Source organism: Trachemys scripta, chromosome 12, assembly GCF_013100865.1.
Source record: "Trachemys scripta elegans isolate TJP31775 chromosome 12, CAS_Tse_1.0, whole genome shotgun sequence".
Classification (NCBI taxonomy): Eukaryota; Metazoa; Chordata; order Testudines; family Emydidae; genus Trachemys; species Trachemys scripta.
In genome coordinates, this window is record NC_048309.1 from 19630535 (window position 1) to 19650880 (window position 20346).

Genomic DNA, 20346 nt, shown 5'->3' on the forward strand with positions numbered 1-20346 from the left:
TAGTAGTTTAACAGTTCGCAAAAGATTCCGATAAAAGGTTTCCCAAGAGCAAGAACTGGCGAATAAATCAGAGTGATAAGAGGATAAATAAATTTCAGTAGTGAGAGCTGTGAGCTCCATATTCCATGTCTTCTATATTCATGCTAGGGATTATTTCTCAGCACTTACCATTATTTCAGCACTTCCCATTGCCGCCTCTTCAGAGAAACTTGCTGGAAATTTAGCCTATGGTTCTAGGATAGGATTTCTATAGCTTTCCTGAACAAACTTAGTAGGAAAATTCCTTACCATTTTATGTTTAATCTCTGGTCTTTAAACTCTTGTATTTGAGACCCAATAGCCAGCCATATCTGAATTAAGATAAACCTGCTGTGAAAACAAGACCACCACCATTAAACCATTATAACTGATAGCAGAATCTGGCTCCAGATCTTTGACTGCAGCCTGTCTCTGTTAGTCAGGATTTCTTGGAATTCTTCTTGCTGTTTTTTCTAAGAATGAAAGACTGTTTCTACTCTTGTCACCTGCTGTTTCCCTATTAAAAATCTGTTTTGCTAGAAAGATGGTACAATTTCTACTTGGGGCTAATTCAGGACAAGTCATTATATTGACCTTTGCAAGATTTCACCAGCAAAACTGCATATGTTAAAATTATACTGCTTTGTCCTAGATCAAGTTAACAAAATCTTGTTAATTAAAAAAATTCTCAGGTTTTGCATGTGAGTATTTGCAAAACAAAATGTGTCCCATTTGCACAGTTCTAAGGCAGAGTGATCCTGGTAAGATGATAAAGAGAATCTCAAGCCAAGATTCAGTTTAGCTTGTGGAGGGAATATTCCGTGGCAAGCCATTAACAATGAGAGAGAATATCATTTTCAAATATATATAATATTTGTATCCCTGGCACAAATGGAAAAAAAAAACCCACTTAACTCCCACATTTTCTACTCCCTCTACTAAGAACATAAAAAATGGCCCTACTGGGTCAAATCAATGGTCCATTTAGCCCAGCATTCTGTCTTCTGACAATGGCCAGTGCCAGGTGCTTCAGAGGGAATGAACAGAACAGAGCAATTATCGAGTGATCCATCCCCTGTACTCAAGTCCCAGCTTCTTGCACCCAGAGGCTTAGGGACACCCAGAGCACGGGATTGCGTTTCTGACCATCTTGGCTAATATCCTTCTTGAACTTACTAATTCACTGCAAACAGTTCATAGAATCATAGAATATCAGGGTTGGAAGGGACTTTAGGAGGTCATCTAGTCCAACCCCCTGCTCAAAGCAGGACCAATCCTCCTGATGTGAGCAACACAGTGAGGTACGCAAGGTTGCATGAGGTTTGTGAGACAACTTTTTGAAGATTAAACTGATAAATAACAAAATTGGTCTTGGGCTCAGTGACTGATTTTCAGAATGAGCTCTCTCTGATGTCTGCTTTTCAATTACATGTAACTTAGTGGGCATTACTTTTCCAAGTTTTTTTAGACCTTACTTACCATCCTAGAGCAGAGAAAGCGATCAGTGGGTGAAGTCCTGGCCCCATTGAAGTCAAGGGGAGTTTTGTCATTGACTTCAATGAGGCCAGGATTTCACCTGGAATCTCTGCTCTCCCAAGCTTTACCCTGGTGTTTCATTTAGTTCACTTGCACTCTCTCTCTGGTTCATATGTAACATGTATGAAAATGAATGGAGCATACTATTTAGATGCACTAGAGTCTAGCAAGTCTGAAGGAAAGCCATTGCAGTGTGCATAAAAATGTACCTTAGCTCACATTCACCAAGAACCATCATTCCTCTCTGGGTCCCTTGATTCTTGGGTCAAGATGGCCTCTTCCCTCCCCCCCTCCCGCCCCCTCCGTGTGAGACTTTCCAGGTTCAGAGACGCACTCTTGGAGCACGATTTCTGTTTCAGTTCTGTTTATCAAAGAGTGGGACATGAAGGATCATGCTGCCTTGTAGTTAGAGCAGGAGTCACGCAGCCTGGAATCAGAGTCAGGATCAGAACCAGAGTCAGAGGCCAGATGCCAGAGCTGAAGTTAGGAATAGGAGCTGAGGTCAGAGCTGGGTTACCTGGAGTGAGGCAAGGCTGGGAACAAGACAGGAACTATGGCAGCCATGGGCAAATGCTTTGACCAGCCATCATACTTCTTGTTGTATTTTATGACAAAGCAGACTCAATTGCTGAGTCTATGACTGCCAAGCACTGGACACCATAGATAATTCATGTAGGGTTACCATTCGTCCGGATTCCCCCGGACATGTCCGGCTTTTTCGGGTTAAAAATACCGTCCGGGGGGAATTTGTCAATGTCCGGATTTCCCCTCCTCCCCCCCCCCCNGAGCTAATTCAGTTTAAACTAAATGGAAGGGTAAACAAAAATAGATCTGTGACTAGGGGTTTTTTTTTTTCAAAAGGGCTAACTTTAAAAAATTAAGGAAATTAGTTAGGGAAGTGGATTGGATTGAAGGACTTGTGGAACAGATGGATCAGACTGAACAGATTCCAAACCTCTCGGAGGCTCTTACCTTCTAAACAGGGACGTCTGTTTTCTAGTAAAATCAGGAAAAAGAAAGGAGAAAATTCAAAAGAGGTTCCTCCTGGCGCTCACGTACGTGACCCCTAATACTCTCTCAGTCCTCAAAGAGAGACCTCGAGAAGGAGACTTGCTGAAGCAAAGCTACAGGGGACTCAGAGGTTTCCCTGGCCCTGAGCCCCTGTCCTGCCTGGCTGATGTCAGCATCTCTCTGTGAGGTCACCACCTCCCCAGCACCTTTGACCAATAGGCTGAGGTCCTGCAAAAGGCCTTTGTGATGTCACTGTCACACCCACCCCTCCCCTACAGTGCTAATGTCCTGCCACAGGGCAGACACTTTGGAGGTTTGAGCTACAATCTGTGGATCACCCCGCTCAATGAGTGTTCATTCTAGGAAGCAAGCCGGCTAGACAGTAAAACAGCAGAGGCTGCTCCCAATGCTACAGTCGGTTTCTCAGAAATGAGTAGACTTTGTGGGCAGAAGAGACAGAGCATCTAATCTGACCCCCTGCATATCACAGGCCTTTCTGCACCATATGGGGCAGGCAGAGCTCTGCCTGGGCGCAGGGGGAATGGGATGGGGGTAGATCAAGGAAAGGGGGGAGGGGAATGGGTGTGAGGGAAAGAGCTCCTGTCCCAGATGAAGGAATTTGGGGGCAGAGGAAAGGACCCTGCTCCACAGAGAGGGGAGAGGGTTTCTGTGAGTGCCAGGGGGCTCCATTTCCCCTTCCACTAGCTCCCCATTTACAGAGAGCCAGAGCAGTACCTGCAGCAGAGAGCGGGAGTTGCTGGTGGCCTCAGAGGGACAGGCCCTGCAGCCCCTCGGGCACCTGGCGCAAGTGCCGCATGACACGGAGCTGGCGCATCACATTGGCCGTGACGTCCTCCTGCTGCAAGGGAACAAGAACCTGTCTGAGACTCAGATGCCTCCGAGGAATCAGGGGGGATTAACGGCCCCTGGAACCAGCAGCATTTCCACCCAGCCCCTGCCCACCTCTGAGGGATGGATTCCCCCTCCTGACCCCCAGGATGGAATCTTGTTGTCCTTCCTAGTGACCTCCAGTGGCAACCCCCCTCCTTGTACGGGGAGCTCCTGCCACGTCCCCCTCAGTGCCCCTGACAGCTGTTCCACCTCCAATCCACAGCTCAAGTTCTCAGACCCCTCTCCTCCACCCCCACCCAGGTTGGGTAGGGAGGGGACTGTAGCGGGGGGGGACAGGAGGGATTCTGGCAGCAGTGAAGTGGGATGTGGGGAGGTTGAGACCTTTCCCCAAGTCACCCCAGCCACTAATGCTGAAGCCGCAGGATGGCAGCCCTGGTGAATGGGAGGGATCAGCAGCCCCTGCTGACTAGGGTTACCATACGTCCGGTTTTTCCCGGACATGTCCTGCTTTTCGGCAATCAAACCCCCGTCCGGGGGGAATTGCTGAAAAGCCAAACATGTCCGGGAAAATGCCGGCCGGGCACTTCCCCTCCCGCGGCTGCTCTGCTCCGCTCCTCCCCTCTCAGACTTTAAGAGCCGAGCTGCCTGAGCCAGTGCTACTGGCTTCGGGCAGCCCCCCCCCGCCTCCGGACCCCGAGCCGCCGGCCAGGCACTTCCCTTCCCGGGCTCCAGCTGAGCTGCTCCGCTCCTCCCCTCTCAGACTTTAAGAGCCGAGCTGCCCGAGCCAGTGCTACTGGCTTCGGGCAGCCCCCCCCGCCTCCGGACCCCGAGCCGCCGGCCAGGCACTTCCCTTCCCGGGCTCCAGCTGAGCTGCTCCGCTCCTCCCCTCTCAGACTTTAAGAGCCGAGCTGCCCAAGCCAGTGCTACCGGCTTCGGGCAGCCCCCGCTGCCTCCGGACCCCGAGCCACGGGCCAGGCACTTCCCTTCCCGGTTCCAGCTGCTCTGCTCCGGCGGCTCGGGGGAAGCGCCGGCCGAGGGCGCAGGGTCTGGGGGCTGCCCGGCAAACCGTGAAGCCGGTAGCGCTGGGGCAGCCCTTTCCCCATGACTGGGAGTGGGAGGGAGGAGGGGGCGGAGTTAGGGCGGGGGAAAGGGTGGAGTTGGGGCGGGGCTAGGGGAGGGGAAATGGGCGGGGCCAGGGCCCGTGGAGGGTCCTCTTTTTTTATTTATTAGACATGGTAACCCTACTGCTGACTGAATCCTCCTGTTCTCTCCAGAACGGGTCCAGCCTTGCCAGCAGCAGGACAAGCGTCCCCTTCCCATGTGCCTCAGCCCTGCCTGGTCAGACGCCATCACCCGTCAGTCCTTGGCCTCCCAGGCTGCCAGTGATGGGAGCAACTCTGGGTGGTGGCTCGGGTGACACAGACACCAGACCACTAGGAATTGGGTGCGGCCCTGTGGGACAGGAGAGTCTCGCAGAGGGCACTTGGGGGACTCTCCTGCCCTTCCCAAGAGCAATAGCACCCTGTCCTAAGAACATAAGTCTGGGATGAGGCAAAGCTTGCCATTAATTAGCCTGGCTAAAGAGCTGGGTGGAGCTGCTCCGGGGACAAGCTGGCTCGCTCCTGCTCATGGAGGTGAATTCATCTCCCTTCCCAGGAGCACCTGCTCTCCCTTTCATTCCCCACCAGGCAACTTGTGCCATGCCAGCGAATGGCCACAGGATGGGAATGAGGCCTGGGCCCCGCCCCAATCTCCTGAGTCTAATGCAGCTGCTCACCTTGTCCCCCATCAGCTGCTGGGTTTCCCCCAGGAGGGAGTAGGTGACAGGGAGAGAGACACACACACATTTGTCCTTCTGGTTGCAGGGCTTGTGTCCTTCCAATCCCATTGGTGGCTGCACAGTGGGCAGAGTCCTCGCTGCGTGCCCGGCCCAACAGAATTGCAGGGCGTGGTGTGGAACACAGAAAGAGATAGAGAGACTCATCCTCCAGCCGGGGTCAGCCCCCAAGGAAGCCTGGAGCACAGGGCTGTGGGCAGGGCCCTCCATGAGGACTTGCTTCCCCAGCTGCTCCAGGATGACAGGGAGGCATGAATCTGGAGCACAGTCCCCTTAAAAGCCCAGACTCACCACTTAACTAGGACAAGAAGAACTTGACTCAAGCCAGGCTCACTCTCTGCTCTGACTCTGCCTCCCCAAGAGGAACACTCCTAACCCACAGCCCCTGCAGCAGCAGATCCTACAGCCCGTCGGAGCCAGATCACCTACGCCTGGAGTCAGGAAGCTGGGGTCAGAGGTCACTTATGTCAAACTCAGGGAGGGTGATGGTGAATCTGAGCAGGGCCGTGCTGCTCTTAACGGCCCTGGCTCTCTCTCGCGGCACCCTGGACACGATCCAGTAGTTAATGTGCTGTGGGGAAAGGAGGCAGATTAGGATCAATGGGCACAGACACACACCCATCCCCAGGGGGCTGAGACATTGTGCGCAGGGTGGAATATCTGATTCATTGATTGCAGAGCTTTGGAAGGGGATTGTTGCCCGCAGGACGATTCTTGAATCTTGAAACTTGTCATTGTCTCTCTAGACTGGAACAATGTTCAGTGTCGGGGCTGGTCCCATCCTCCCTGCACTCCTGATTCCTGAACAATCCCCTCAGAAATCTCAGGGCCCGTCGGAGAGACGGGCTGATTCTCTGGGGCCCTCCTGTTTCTCTAGGAAGGAGCCTGTGACTCTTCTCTGAGGACCCTCTTCTGGATCTCCCAGGAGGGGTTCAGACTCTCACTCCCCAAGCCAGCCAGGGGCCCTGTGGTTAGTGCTCAACACAACCAGGCAGAACTCTGGCTTGAAGTCCCAGCTCCTTCCTCTGTCCTTTAAGGAGGAAGGGCCTGACACTGCATTGCACTGACTGCCCTGACCAAGGATGCCCACTGGGGGCTCAGCTAGGAGGACAGACTGGAAAATGGATCTAAGAGTGAAGGTAAAATTGCCCCCACCCCTCTCATCGGGCTCACCTCCAAGATGTACTGGAGCCTGTCGGTGTCTGGGGACTCTGCCAGCAGGTTCCCCAGCATGGCGTCCAGGAGGTCTGGCAAGACCCTAGGCAGATCCTGAAAGCAAGGGAGAGCCATGGGTCAGAGTTAGGGAAACTGGGGCTACACCTGCCACAGGATGGGAAGTGGGGTCTCTGGGAAGCACTGGTGAGACCCCCAAACACATATCCTGGCCTCTCTCATTCACATCCCACTGCAGGCAATTAGCCAGGATTCATGGCAGGATGACAGCTGGCTCTTCAATCCATGACTTTAGCTGATCTACCTGCACTTGGGTGGTGTCCTTCTCCATGCCCAGGGTGAAGACGGCGTGCAGGGCAGCTCGGAGGAGGTGGGTCTCCAGCTCTGGCTCCAGGGCAGGTGTCATGGTGCTGGCAAGAGAGAGGAGCCGGCATTAGACTGTGCAGTGCGGGGATGGGACTGGCACCAACATGCAGGTGAAACTGCAGGGAAATAGGCACAGGCTGGCGAGAATGGAAACTGAGGCACCGAGCCAGGGAATGACAAGGCCAAGGTTTCTCAGACAGACAGTGGCAGGGCAGGAATAGCACCTGTTCCCTGGACCCTGCTGCCCCTCCTGTATCTGATCCTGGGTGTGAGCCTCTCCCCAAAGCCGTTGCAATGTTACTGGAGTGAAAAGAACAGCCCAGCCAGGAGAGAGTGAACCTTCCCCCCACCTCTGCCAGAGGAGCCACCCTTGGGCGGTGACCTGGGAGTGGGAGGGGCAGTGACTCCCAGCCCTGGGCCTGAGCAGCACTGGGGTTAGGGGAACCGGGCCGGAGGGTCTCGGTACCTGAGGTTGCCCACAGCAATCAGGGAGTTAGCGAGGACGGCGCCGGGTGGAGAGTTATCAGGCAGCTCCTCAACGAGCTCCTGTAAGACCCAACGGAGACAAAGGAGCGTGTGAGATTCGGGCCACACTGACACTTCTCAGTGAGGAGATTACACAGCCGGGGCCCCACACAGCCAGCAGGATCCCCCCACCTGCCCCCCGCTCCTCCGATTCCTGCCCAATAGTGACCACTCTCCGAGTTTCTCCCGTCTCTTCTCCCCAGTCTTCAGCCCCAGCAATCCCTGCCCTCTGCTGCCCCTCCAGCACCAACAATCCCCCATCCATTGGCCTGGGGAGACCCCTGCCCCTCCCAGGTCTTTGTCTTTCCTCCAGCTGCTGGGCACCGTGTCTCGCTCACCACAATCCTCTCCGCCACAGCCGCCTTGCAGCAGTGCGGCTCCACTGTGTCCTGCCCTCTCTGCTGTGCAGCGAGACGCGGGGTGGATGGCGTGCAGGAACACAAGCTGCTGGGCCTCCTCCTGCACCCACCAGGAGTGGGGTTAGGGGAGAGAGAGACAGTTAGCCAGGGACCTCCCTGCCCCCACACAGCAGCTGCAGGACTCAGGCCTGAATGGGGGATAGTGGGGACCCGCCCATTGTCCAAATCACCCACCACTCCACCACAAGCAGGGTCAGGAACTGGGACAGTGCCTGTGGGGGGAGGAGACCCGGCTGGTGTGTGACAGACACCCCCACCTCTGGGGTCCCAGATCATGGAGGAGAAAGGTCCCCATTAGGGCTGGTGGATCATCAGGGACAAGACCCTCTGCAGGGGGTCAGGTGCTGGGAAGGGGCAGGACAGTCTCGGTTCCAGCACAGCTGGGGTACGTTTGTACCTTTTCTCCGCCTTGGAGCTGCTCTCGGCTGTTATTGAGAGCAGCCTCCTCTGAGGCCACGTCCACCCATTCCTCCTCCTCGTCCCCTGAGTCCCTGGCGGTCCCTGCACCAGGGAGAGAAGGGGACAGGGTGACGCCTGCTGCCACTTGCGGGAAGGACAGGGGCACGATGGGGCAATGTGTCCTCTTCCCACCTCCGGGACCCAGGGCAGATCGGGCCCCACACTCCCCCCTCTCAGTGATGCCTTCAGCCCCCAACTCCTTCAGGAGCCCATAGCAAAGAGACCCCCCCACGCTGTCCTGGACTCCCTGGGAGGTGCCTCCCCCCAACTGGAGCACCAAGGACCAAAGTGGCAGCATCTAGTGTTAGTGGGGTTCATGTGGCTCAAGCCAGACCCCTGGGCTGGGGACCCGCCCCCATAGCACTGATCGAGGGCCTGGGCCCAGGGTGTTCACAGCCCCGCCCTCACCTCTCTCTGAGCCCAGCCTGACTCCTCACCTAGAACAAAGCAGCGGCGCCCATCGGCCTCGCTGCTGCCCGAGTCCCAGGCACTGCTGCTGTCCCATGGGGAGCGGGCCGAGCTGCTGGTGGTGGGACAGGGATCCTCCACCTCCTGCCCTGGGGAGGCTGGAAGGTCCTCAGTGACCGGGCAGGGCGATGCCTCCTGCTGGGAATCAGGGCTGGACTCCTGGGGCCACTGCTGCCCACACAACATGTCCCAGAGTCACCCTGCCCGGCTCCCCTCCTGCGCTGGGTCCTGCCTGCCCAGCCGCAGCCTGGCCCAGCTCCATTTCGACCTGGCCTCTCCCACCTCGGCGCCTGCGCTGGGAGCGGGTTTTCTCCGCCAGAAGGCTGGGCACTCCCACCTCCTGGCCTGGCCGGGAGCTCCTTCCCCGCCAGTGGGGACGGAGGAGCCGCTGTGCTCCTGGGGAAGATGGCAGCTGCTTCCCTCAGGCTCTGGGGCCACCTGCAGAGCCTTCTTCCTGAACATCCTCAGGAGCCTGGCCATCCTGGAACCGAGCGGGGAGCGGGCATGAGTCTGGGGTCAAGGCAGCCTCTGACTAACCAGCCTGTTTGGTCCCTCCCCATCCCTGCCCCAGCCAGAGCAGCTCCTCCTCCCACCATAGGGGTGCATGTAATGCAATCTACACGCACTGGCAGGAGTTCATTGCATGATCTGCTTCCTGCTGTTTGGTTCTGGGCTGTTGGAGTACGGGCTTGCAAGCATCTGTGCACACATATTATGCTAATTGCATCTAGACCACATCTCCCTAGTTTGTTTGTGAGAATGTCCTTATTAACACCAAGATGGATCACATCTACTGTTTACCCACCTCCACTAGGCCCGTAACCCTGCCAAAGAAGGAGCTAGGATTGGTTTGGAATGATTTGTTCTTGGCAAGTCCATGCTCACTAGTCCTAAGAACCAAATTGTCCTGTAGGTGCTGACAAACTGATTGTTTAATAAGGAGTTCCAGTATCTTTCCAGGTATGTTAATGGATGGGAAGACGTTCTGTTTCAGGGATCTCTGACGAGAACTGGGGCACAGCACTTAGTTTGTTGAGGCCATAAAATGGAGACAGGCACCTCTTCTCTCCTCCCAGCACCCCAGATACCTAAAAAGGTGGGACTCATCCCTCAATGGGCTTTAAAAAAGACAATGGTTACAATGTGGCCCCGACCATTTCTGGTTTCTGCAGACTAGATGTTTTAGCAAAGTTTAGAATTCCTTGGTGCTCAACACCGTGAAACTCCCCTTTCTCCTTCACAAAGGTCTTTAACGCCCCTTATCTCACCGAGGCTCTCGACTGCCCAAAGTTGGAGAATTGTCCCTGTTCCCATTGCAGAGCACCCCCCACGACACACACACAGAGTCTTCCTGGTGGTGGGAGGGGAACAGAGGAAAGGACAGAAGATGTAAGAGATAAAGAGAAAGGAGGGAGGGATGGAGGAAAAGGTAAAACAAAAAGGACAAACCCTAATGTCCCCAGTGATTCTAAGGGACAAAATCCCAGGTGGGGAATAAAATTCGACCACCTTAAGCTAGTGTTTTCCATGCCTAGAATTCAGCTGGCGCCAGATGCATAAGACTGAACAGGTTCCAAACCTCTCGGAGGCTCTTACCTTCTAAACAGGGATGTCTGTTTTCTAGTAAAATCAGGAAAAACAAAAGAGAAAACTCAAAAGAGGTTCCTCCTGGCGCTCATATACGTGAACCTAAATACTCTCTCAGTCCTCAAAGAGAGAGACCTCGAGAAGGAGACTTGCTGAAGCAAAGCTACAGGGGACTCTGAGGTTTCCCTGGCCCTGCGCCCCTGTCCTGCCTGGCTGATGTCAGCATCTCTCTGTGAGGTCACCACCTCCCCAGCACCTTTGACCAATAGGCTGAAATCCTGCAAAAGGCCTTTGTGATGTCACTGCCACACCCACCCCTCCCCTGCAGTGCTAATGTTCTGCCACAGGCCAGACACTTTGGAGGTTTGAGCTACTCCCTGTGGATCACCCCGCTCCATGAGTGTTCATTCTAGGAAGCAAGCCGGCTAGACAGTAAAACATCACAAGCTGCTCCCAATACTACACTCGGTTTCTCAGAAATGAGTAGACTTTATGGGCAGAAGAGACAGTTAGAGCATCTAATCTGACCCCCTGCATATCACAGGCCTCCTGTCTACCACAATAGCTACTGTTGGGGTAAACACATTCCAGAAAGGCATCTAGTCTTTATTAAATGACATCAAGAGACGGAGAATCCACCACTTTTCTTGGTAGCTTCTTCCTGAGGTCAATCATCCTCGCTGTTGAATATTTGTGCCTTATTTGTCATAGTAATTTGTCTCTTTTCACCTTCCAGCCATTCCCAAACCTCAGCCAGTATTTGTAGGTGACAAATCTCATGAATTGTCACAGATTGCGGTGTTACTAGAGGAGGTTTTGGAATTAACTGATAAGTCACTGGGACCAGATGACATTCACCCAAGAGTTCTGAAAGAACTCAGATGTGAAATTGCGGAACTACTAATTATTGTTTGTAACTTGTCCTTTAAATCAGCTTCTGTATCCATGACTGGAAGATAGCTAATGTAACACCAATATTTAAAAAGGGCACTATTGGTGATCTCGGCAATTACGGACCAGTAAGTCTAATGTCAGTACCGGGCAAATTAGTTGAAAGAATTGTAAAGAATAAAATTGTCAGACACATAGAAGAACATAAATTGTTGGGCAAAAGTCAACATAGTTTAGGTAAAGGGAAATCGTGTCTTACTAATCTATTAGAGTTCTTTGAAGGGGTCAACAAACATGTGGACAAGGGGGATCCAGTGGATATAGTGTACTTAGATTTCCAGAAAGCATTTGACAAGGTCCCTCACCAAAGGGTCTTATGTAAATTAAGTTGTCATGGGATAAGAGGGAAGATCCTTTCATGAATTGAGAACTGGTTAAAAGAAAGGGAACAAAGGGAAGGAATAAATGGTAAATTTTCAGAATGGAGAGGGGTAACTAGTGGTGTTCCCCAAGGGTCAGTCCTAGGACCAATGCTATTCAACTTATTCATAAATGATCTGGAGAAAGGGGTAAAAAGTGAGGTGGCAAAGTTTGCAGATGATACTAAAGTGCTCAAGATAGTTAAGACCAAAGCAGACTGTGAAGAACTTCAAAAAGCTCTCACAAAACTAAGTGATTGGGCAACAAAATGGCAAATGAAATTTAATGTGGACAACGTAAAGTAATGCACATTGGGAAAAATAACCCCAACTATACATACAATATGATGGGGGCTAATTTAGCTACAACGAATCAGGAAAAAGATCTTGGCGTCATCGTGGATAGTTCTCTGAAGACTTCCACGCAGTGTGCAGCGGCAGTCAAAAAAGCAAACAGGATGTTAGGAATCATTAAAAAGGGGATAGAGAATGAGACGGAGAATATCTTATTGCCCTTATATAAATCCATGGTACACCCACATCTTGAATACTGTGTACAGATGTGGTCTCCTCATCTCAAAAAAGATATACTGGCATTAGAAAAGGTTCAGAGAAGGGCAATTAAAATGATTAGAGGTTTGGAAGGGGTCCCATATGAGGAGAGATTAAAGAGGCTAGGACTTTTCAGCTTGGAAAAGAGGAGACTATGGGGGGATATGATAGAGGTATATGAAATCATGAGTGATGTGGAGAAAGTGAATAAGGAAAAGTTATTTACTTGTTCCCATAATATAAGAACTCCACTAGTAACCTCCCTCCAGCCTGACAGTTCACCTTTCAGTATGACCCGTTGTAGTCTCCCCTTTAACCAGTTCCTTATCCACCTTTCAATTTTCATATTGATCCTCATCTTTTCCAATTTAGCTAATAATTCCCCATGTGGAACCGTATCAAATGCCTTACTGAAATCGAGGTAAATTAGATCCACTGCATTTCCTTTGTCTAAAAAATCTGTTACCTTCTCAAAGAAGGAGATCAGGTTGGTTTGGCACGATCTACCTTTTGTAAAGCCATGTTGTATTTTGTCCCAATTACCATTGACCTCAATGTCCTTAACTACTTTCTCCTTCAAAACATTTTCTGAGACCTTGCATACTACAGATGTCAAACTAACAGGCCTGTAGTTACCCGGATCACGTTTTTTCCCTTTCTTAAAGCTAGGAACTATGTTAGCAATTCTCCAGTCATACGGTACAACCCCTGAATTAACAGATTCATTAAAAATTCTTGCTAATGGGTTTGCAATTTCATGTGCCAGTTCTTTTAATATTCTTGGATGAAGATTATCTGGGCCCCCCCGATTTAGTCCCATTAAGCTGTTCGAGTTTGACTTCTAACTCAGATGTGGTAATATCTACCTCCATATCCTCATTCCCATTTGTCATCCTACCATTATCCCTAAGCTCCTCATTAGCCTCTGAAAGACTGAGGCAAGGTATTTGTTTAGACATTGGGCCATGCCTAGATTATCCTTAACCTCCACTCCATCCTCAGTGTTTAGTGGTCCCACTTCTTCTTTCTTTATTTTCTTCTGATTTATATGGCTATAAAACCTTTTACTATTGGTTTGAATTCCCTTTGCAAGGTCCAACTCTACATGGCTTTCGGCCTTTCTCACTTTATCCCTACATGTTCTGACCTCAGTAAGGTAGCTTTCCTTGCTGATCACGCCCATTTTTAAATTTAAATTTAAATTAATGGAGATATCCTATCTCCTAGAACTGGAAGGGACCTTTGAAAGGTCATCGAGTCCAGCCCCCTGCCTTCACTAGCAGGACCAAGTACTGATTTTGCCCCAGATCCCTAAGTGGCCCCCTCAAGGATTGAACTCACAACCACCCTGGGTTTAGCAGGCCAGTGCTCAAACCACTGAGCTATCCCTCCCCGCCCATCTTCCACTCCTTGTAGGCTTTCTGCTTTTTTCTTAATCATCTCTCTGAAATGCTTGCTCATCCAACTTGGTCTACAACTCCTGCCTATGAATTTCCCCCCCTTTCTTGGGATGCAGGCTTCTGATAGTTTCTGCAACTTTGACTTGAAGTAATTCCAGGCCTTCTCCGCCTTTACATCCACAAGTCCTTCAGTCCAATCCACTTCCCTATCTAATTTCCTTAATTTTTTAAAGTTAGCCCTTTTGAAATCAAAAACCCTAGTCACAGATCTATTTTTGTTTACCCTTCCATTTAGTTTAAACTGAATTAGCTCATGATCGCTCAAACCAAGGCTGTCCCCTACAACCATTTCTTCTAAGAGATCCTCACTACCCACACCAAATCTAAAATGGCATCCCCTCTTGTTGGTTCAGCAACTACTTGGTGAAGGAATCCATCAGCTATCACATCTAGGAAAATCTGAGCCCTATTATATTACTAGCACTTGTCCTCCAGTCTATATCTGGGAAGTTAAAGTCTCCCATGATCACACAATTGCCATTAGTATTTACTTCATTAAAAACATTAAAGAGGTCTCTATCCCTATCCAAATCAGACTCCTGTTCTAACAGACAGCAAACCCCCCAAAGACAGGGATAGAGCCCAGGAATCGAGATGGTGGGGAAATTTCATTGAAACCGTTTCTGTCCGAAAATCCCATTCAAACTAAACCAGTTTCTTTCTTGAAATCATATCAAGTGGCATGAAAATTCTTTGCAAAAATATTTTGTTGCAAAACAAAAGCATCTTCTGTGTCACAAAAAGAACAGGAGTACGTGTTTGTCTCGTCGCACACAAAGAGGAGACACTTAGATCTCAAAAATTAGATAAGATGTTTCAGTCTGAGCTAAGTAGTTGCTGCTCTTAACAATTGCAACATAATAAAATACAAATAAAATAGACTATTTCAGCCATTCTATTATGTCATAATCTGATCTGAGTAAACATGATAGGACACCTCATCTTATGCACTGCTCCTAGTGACGCTCTCCAATAGATCCCCATCCTCCACCTGTCGGGAGGTAGGTAGGAGCGGATTGTTATCCCTACTTGAAAGAGGGAGAAGCTAAGGCTGAGAAAGGAGAATTGACTTCTCTTAGGTCACACAGCCAGTCCGTGGCAGAGTTGGGAATAAGACCCAAGAGCCCTGATTTTCAAACTAACCATCGGATCTTGAATTTCAGACATTGAATGACCTGAATAAAGTGCTCTCAAGTGAGTTCCAGACCAGCAAGAGTTCATAGTAATTATTCAGCAAGTATTTTAGGAGAACTGGAATGGTAGAGAAAATAATGAACTGTAGAGAAGCAGCAAAATTTGTCGAACATATGACTGGTTATGACTATTTACTTGGTCTTAAAAGAAAACAACAGGGACCTGAGTCTCCTCCCTGTCAATAACGCCCTGCTCAGCCAATCAGGGTAGAGACCGAGGGGCGGGAGGATGAGGGTTCTCACCAGAGAGCCCAAAGGATGGCCCAGGTCACAGCTGGGGATCACTGTCTGAGCACTATTTCAGCCCCACATTTTTCGGTGGACTAGCTACTTTTGGGGCAAACACATTCCGGAAAGGCATCTAGTCTTTATTAATGACATCAAGAGATGGAGAATCCACCACTTTCCATGGTAGCTTCTTCCTGTGTTCAATCATCCTCGCTGTTGAATATTTGTGCCTTATTTGTCATAGGAATTTGTCTCTTTTCACCTTCCAGCCATTGGGTCTTGTTCTGCCTTTCTCTGCTCGATTAAAGAGCCCTTTAATACCCAATATTTTCTCTCCATTAAGGCACTTCAACACTTCAGTGAAGTCACCTTTCTATCTTCTTTTGATAAGCTAAACAGGTTGAGCTCTTTCAATAGCTCACTAGAAGGCATTTTTCTCCAGCCCTCAGAACATTTGGTGGTTCTTTGCTGCCCAGCTCCAATTTCTAGGACCATCTTTTTCAAAGGAGGACACCAACACTGGAGGCAGTATTCCAATAGCAGTCTCACTGCTGCTATGTCACCTCCCTATCCTACTCACGGCTCTGCTCCTACGTCTAATGATGGCTTTAGCCCTGTTCACCACAGCATCACACTGGGAGCTCATGTTGAGTGGCTTTTCCACTCTGGCCCCTAAATCCATTTCAGAGTCACTGCTTTCCTGGATACACGTCCCCATTCTGGAGGTGTGGCCGGCGTGCCTTGTTGCCACGCATAGGACCTTGCATTGGGCTCTGCTCAAACTTGTTTTCTTTGAATGGGTCCAGCTGGCCGAATGAGCCAGATCGCTGTATATCACTGCCCTCTCGCCATCAGGAATTACCACTCTGCCTGTATTTTGTCACCCCCCAATCTTATCCGCAGTGATTGTATGTTTTCTCCCAATTCATTGATAATTATTTTTAAAAATTAGTCCTTGAGAGCTTCTTCAGACCCTTAGTACCCAGGACCTGCTCCCCACAGCACAGTGAGAAATGCTGTCCAGCCCTGCTGGTACATAGGGGAAAAGCACAGAACAAACGTACCTTTAGGAGCTGTGTTGTCCATAGGCTCTGAACAACATGTGGGGGTCAGCAGATTACAAACGCACGACAGACCTGTAGTGTAGACAGGTCCCAACTGTGTCTTGGTTTCCCACCCTGTAAAATGGGGAGAACAAACAAAACCTTGATTAGCTCCATTTGATAGCTGGGGAAACCGAGGCACCCAGCGGTGCAGAGACTCGCTCATGGTCCCAAAGCCAGGAATAGAAAACAGCAGATCTGATAGGCAGGCCTGGGACCTAACCCTGGTTTTCCTGGCCTTGCTGCTCTAAGTTTAGTCACAGCCTCCATGTCTTTTCCCCCGTGTCCCTTAACCCCACGTCACTGCAGAAGAGAGATTTTCTGGTAGCCAGCTGGCTCTCCTGCATGTGGACGTCGTTCTAAAAGACATGCTCTGGCTCAGTCCCATGCTATGGTTGGCTGAAGGAACCATTTGGTCACATTCTAGGCCCCGAGTTATACAGGAGGGGCGACTAGATGCACATAATGGTCCTTTCTGACCTGAACCTCTATCAATCGCTACATTTTCTGCTGCTAGGAAGAGAACTCTGGACCTATTTTCTCTCATGCACTTTCAGTCGGAATAATTTCAATCCAGGCCAAAGGATTTCCTCTTCCATTGTGTCTTCAGCACCTTTGCGAGCAACCAGTTACTGTTACCCACAGGTTACCAGTTTCAACCTGTCCCTGGTTGAGATGGCCAGGAAAGGGGTTGGAGCTCAACTGCACCTGGCCCAGGTGATGCAGCTCCCTAGGGTGAAGGGAATAAGTGTGGGGGTCACGTGACAAGACGCAGCCTGTGACTAGGACCCAGGCCTGCTGAGAGATAGAAGGGCAGCCTGTGCTCAGCCAGGAGAGAGACCCCAAGGGAAGCAGGCATGGGAGGGGCTTGGAGAGTCCTTTAAAGGTCAGGGACAAGCTGGGAAGGGGCCAGGCTGAGCACTAAGGACAAGGCCCTAGGAGGGAAAGACAGGGCAGTTTAGGAGATGGGGCAGATAGTCCAGTTGGTTTCGGCTCCCAGGACCAGACACCCAGAGGTGAAGGTGATTGTCGGGGCTTCTGTCCTTCTTCCCCAGTGTAGATTTGATAGTGGAGAAGACTGATGCCGTAAGGGGGAAGTGAGTTACCCCAAGGTCACCCAGTGAGTTTATATCACGAATGCATACTCAGAAGGATCCAATAGAAACATGGATTTTCCAGTCTCTTCTTTCTAGGAGTCCCCAGGGCTAAGGTAAAACCCCTGCTGCCCCTCCCCATTCTGCTCACCTCCAAGATGTGCTGGAGTTTGTCTGTGCTGGGGGGTGCTGTCAGCAGGATCAAGAGCTCGTCATCCATGTTCTCTGGGCAGGCCTTGCTCAGAGCCTGCCAGCGGAGGGAGACCAGGGGTCCGGATTATGGAACCTGTTGTGACACCTGCCAGGATGACAGCAGGCCCTGTAGTCCTTGCCCAAAGCAGCTCTATGCAGAGGGCCTGGTGCACAGCAGTGTAGGGAACAGCCAAGCTATTAGCGATGGGAGCTGGGCTTCCTGGCAGAGTCCAGCACCCAAAGCCCAGCATCTGCAAGGAAGGGATTCCCTACAGAGGGGCAACATCATCTCCCACACACAGGGAGTCTCCCCCTGACACTTGATTCATCCTATGGCCTGTTCCCATCTCTGGCCACCACACTCCCAACTCAGCAGCTCCAGCTACCGAAGGGAGCATGAACCAGAGGCCTTCCTGCTCCTGGGACAGAGGAGTAGGTTGATGATCTACCTGGATGTGAGCGTTGGCCTTCCCCATGCCCAGGGTTTAGACTCCATTCAGGGCAGCGCACAGGAACTGCGATTCCTATTCTGGATCTAGTGGCAGCTTCAGTTTGCTGGCAGGAGACTGTACATGAGACCTTGCAGTTGCGGGGGTGACACAGGCACTAATATGTGCATGGGAGTTTGAGCAACAGGGCAGAGGCCTGTGTGGGGCAAGGAGGGCAGGGATTTGGGAAGCAAGAGCAGAGGATCAAACCCTTTCTTAATGTGGGTCGGGATGATCTCCATTTCAAAGACAGAGAAAGTGAGGCACCAGGTGGGAGAGTGACCTGGCCAGGATCACATTACCGCTCAGTGGCAGGACTGCAAACAACCCGTTCCCCGATCTCCTCACTGGACGCTGCTGCCCCTCCTGTATGACCCCTCCAGCCATCCTCGCCCACAGGCCATCCCCACCACTCTCCAATACCAGGCTGTTTCCACAATGGAAGCAGGCTTGTAACAGAGTTCACTCACCGATAGGTGCCCCTTCCTTCAAGGCCTGGGGTCACAGATTTCTTGGGCTAGCACGCCCGCCAGCAGGTTTTTGGCTGGGAACTCAGCCCTTCGGCCAGGCGACCATCTTTTAGTCCACTCCTTCCTGGGTCACGCTCATCCCAAACGAAAAGTCAAAAAATGTCTTTAACTGAAACAAGATCCTCTGTCCCTTGGGGGCTTTTCCTCAGCCTGACTTTGGCTCTGCCTGCCCTTGCTGGCCTTGGTAGCCCTTTCTATGGCCCTGTACATCCCCTTCCTTAGAGACCGTGGGAGAAGCAGTCCTACCCTGGATTCTAGGTTCCGCCGCAAGGCCCTGTACCGAACAGCTAGGCCTGCTCTTGTACCTTTGTTGCGGTTTCCCCTGGTTTCCCCTCAGCTGGAGCTCACTCTGTAATTCATTTGGCCTAGCTCCAGGCTTTATAGCCCACAGGCCAAGCCCCCCATTATATACCCTCTTCCTTAGAACCTGGCCCACGCGGGGGCAAGTTCTATTCTTCTCCAAGCTTCATCCCTCATCATCTCATCGCTGTCACCGGCTGCACGCTTGTACAGCCTGTGCGCAGTATCTGCAGCTCCACTGCCAGCTCGCTCGGGGCAAACCTTCTCTCCTGCAGTATCCCGACACTCTTCCTGCAGCCACTCAGTCTCATGAACAGCTGCTTGCAGAGCCTGTTCTGAAGCCTTTAGCGTCTTCTGTTGCCTTTTTGCTACTGCCGCTGCATATGCCAAAATCTTTTCGGTCAGGGTCTGAGAACCCACCATGGACTGCTCCACCCTTGAGTTTGTCCCTCCTCCAGTCTGCTTCATCTCTGGGCCAATCATTTCGTCCTTCATCTCCCTGCAGCACCCGACAGGGTGTGTTGGTGGAGGGTCTGCAAGGTCCATGGCCACCCCAGCCACCTCCACCTTGCCTGCCTCCTGGGGGTTTGTGTCAGAGGACACCTTCTCCTTTCTTTCTAACTTCTTAGGGCCCTGGCCCCTCGTTCAGCCACTCAGCAATTTCCTAAGCAGGCCGTGTCTTTTGATATGGCCTGCTTCTCTGCCCCCAAAACAAAGAACTCTTGCTCCCATCTTGGCATTAGGCCACGCTTGTACACTTTCTCATGCCCTTCTCCCTGGGCTAACCTTCTCAGCACAGCCCAGGTACGCTCTCCTTCTCTGCTCTTTTTGTCCATGGGCATAGCAGACCCTGGGTTGATTTCCCTTTGCAGGATCTCTCACAGGTATTGCTGCTGCTGCGTCTGTAGCTCCACCTGCACTTCCTTCTGTGTCTGTTGGTCTTCTAGGAGCTGCTGGAGAAACCCCTAGATCTGCTTTGGCTGCTTAGCCAGTCCCTGGAACTGAAGTGGGAAATCCAGCGACCAGCTTGGTCCCTTGATACACCTGCTTGGGGGAGGGATAGCTCAGTGGTTTGAGCATTGGCCAGCTAAACCCGGGGTTGTAAGCTCAATCCTTGAGGGGGCCATTTAGGGATCAGGGCAAAAATCTGTCTGGGGATTGGTCCTACTTTGAGCAGGGGCTTGGACTAGATGACCTCCGGAGGTCCCTTCCAACCCTGATATTCTATGATTCCTTCAGCAACCAAGACTTCCCTCACGGATCACAGGGGGAACTCAATCCTGCCAACTATGCCAATCATAAATGAATCTACTCATCGTTAGGTGCCCCCCGGCGGCCAGGCATGGCATCACAGCCCTCTCGCTGGGCTAGCGTCCCCCATCCATGGTCGCTCCAGCACCAGGGCAGTTTCTCTGCCTGGTAACTCCGGCCAGGTCACCACCTTTAGTCCACCCTTCTGGGGCCCAGCTTGCCTCACACTAAAAGTCCAAAGAGGTCTTTCCACAGACAGAAGTCCTTCTGCCATCACTGGGGCACTTGCTCAGCCTGTAGCCCCCTTGCTGGGCTTGGGAACCCCCTCCAGGTGCGTGTACGCCACCTCCTCTGGGGCCGGTAGGGGAACCCAGTCCCACCCTGACATTGATAG

General features: G+C 51.4%; 1 protein-coding gene across 10 annotated transcripts; it reads right to left on the reverse strand.

Moving 5' to 3' along the window:
* Nucleotides 1–4602: 4602 nt before the first annotated feature.
* Nucleotides 4603–17601, reverse strand: LOC117885839 (maestro heat-like repeat-containing protein family member 1). Of its 10 annotated transcripts, XR_004647857.1 has the most exons (8): nt 17343–17601; nt 16059–16172; nt 8634–9145; nt 8135–8238; nt 7657–7777; nt 7260–7339; nt 6428–6523; nt 5787–5825 (listed from the first exon to the last, which is right to left on the reverse strand). XR_004647857.1 is itself a non-coding variant. In XM_034787340.1 (7 exons), exons 5-7 carry the CDS (start codon nt 6831–6833, stop codon nt 5706–5708), a joined length of 318 nt encoding a protein of 105 aa, XP_034643231.1. In that variant the 5' UTR covers nt 6834–6837; nt 7657–7777; nt 8135–8238; nt 16059–16172; nt 17343–17461; the 3' UTR covers nt 4603–5705. The 10 variants fall into 10 exon arrangements, 4 of the variants coding, with proteins under 4 accessions (XP_034643231.1, XP_034643232.1, XP_034643233.1 ...); XM_034787340.1 differs by lacking the exons at nt 7260–7339; nt 8634–9145 and adding an exon at nt 6732–6837 and having other exon boundaries at nt 4603–5825; nt 17343–17461; XR_004647859.1 differs by lacking the exons at nt 5787–5825; nt 7260–7339 and adding an exon at nt 6732–6837 and having other exon boundaries at nt 5836–6523.
* Between the last annotated feature and the right edge of the window lie 2745 nt (nt 17602–20346).

Coding starts and splice junctions, on each gene's coding strand:
- LOC117885839 (XM_034787339.1), bottom strand. CDS start 8,850: ATGTTGTGTGGGCAGCAGTGGCCCCAGGAGTCCAGCCCTGATTCCCAG. Junction 8,239..8,633: donor GCGCCGCTGCTTTGTTCTAG/GTGAGGAGTCAG, acceptor TCCCTGGTGCAG/GGACCGCCAGGGACTCAGGG. Junction 7,778..8,134: donor AGCTCCAAGGCGGAGAAAAG/GTACAAACGTAC, acceptor TGGTGGGTGCAG/GAGGAGGCCCAGCAGCTTGT.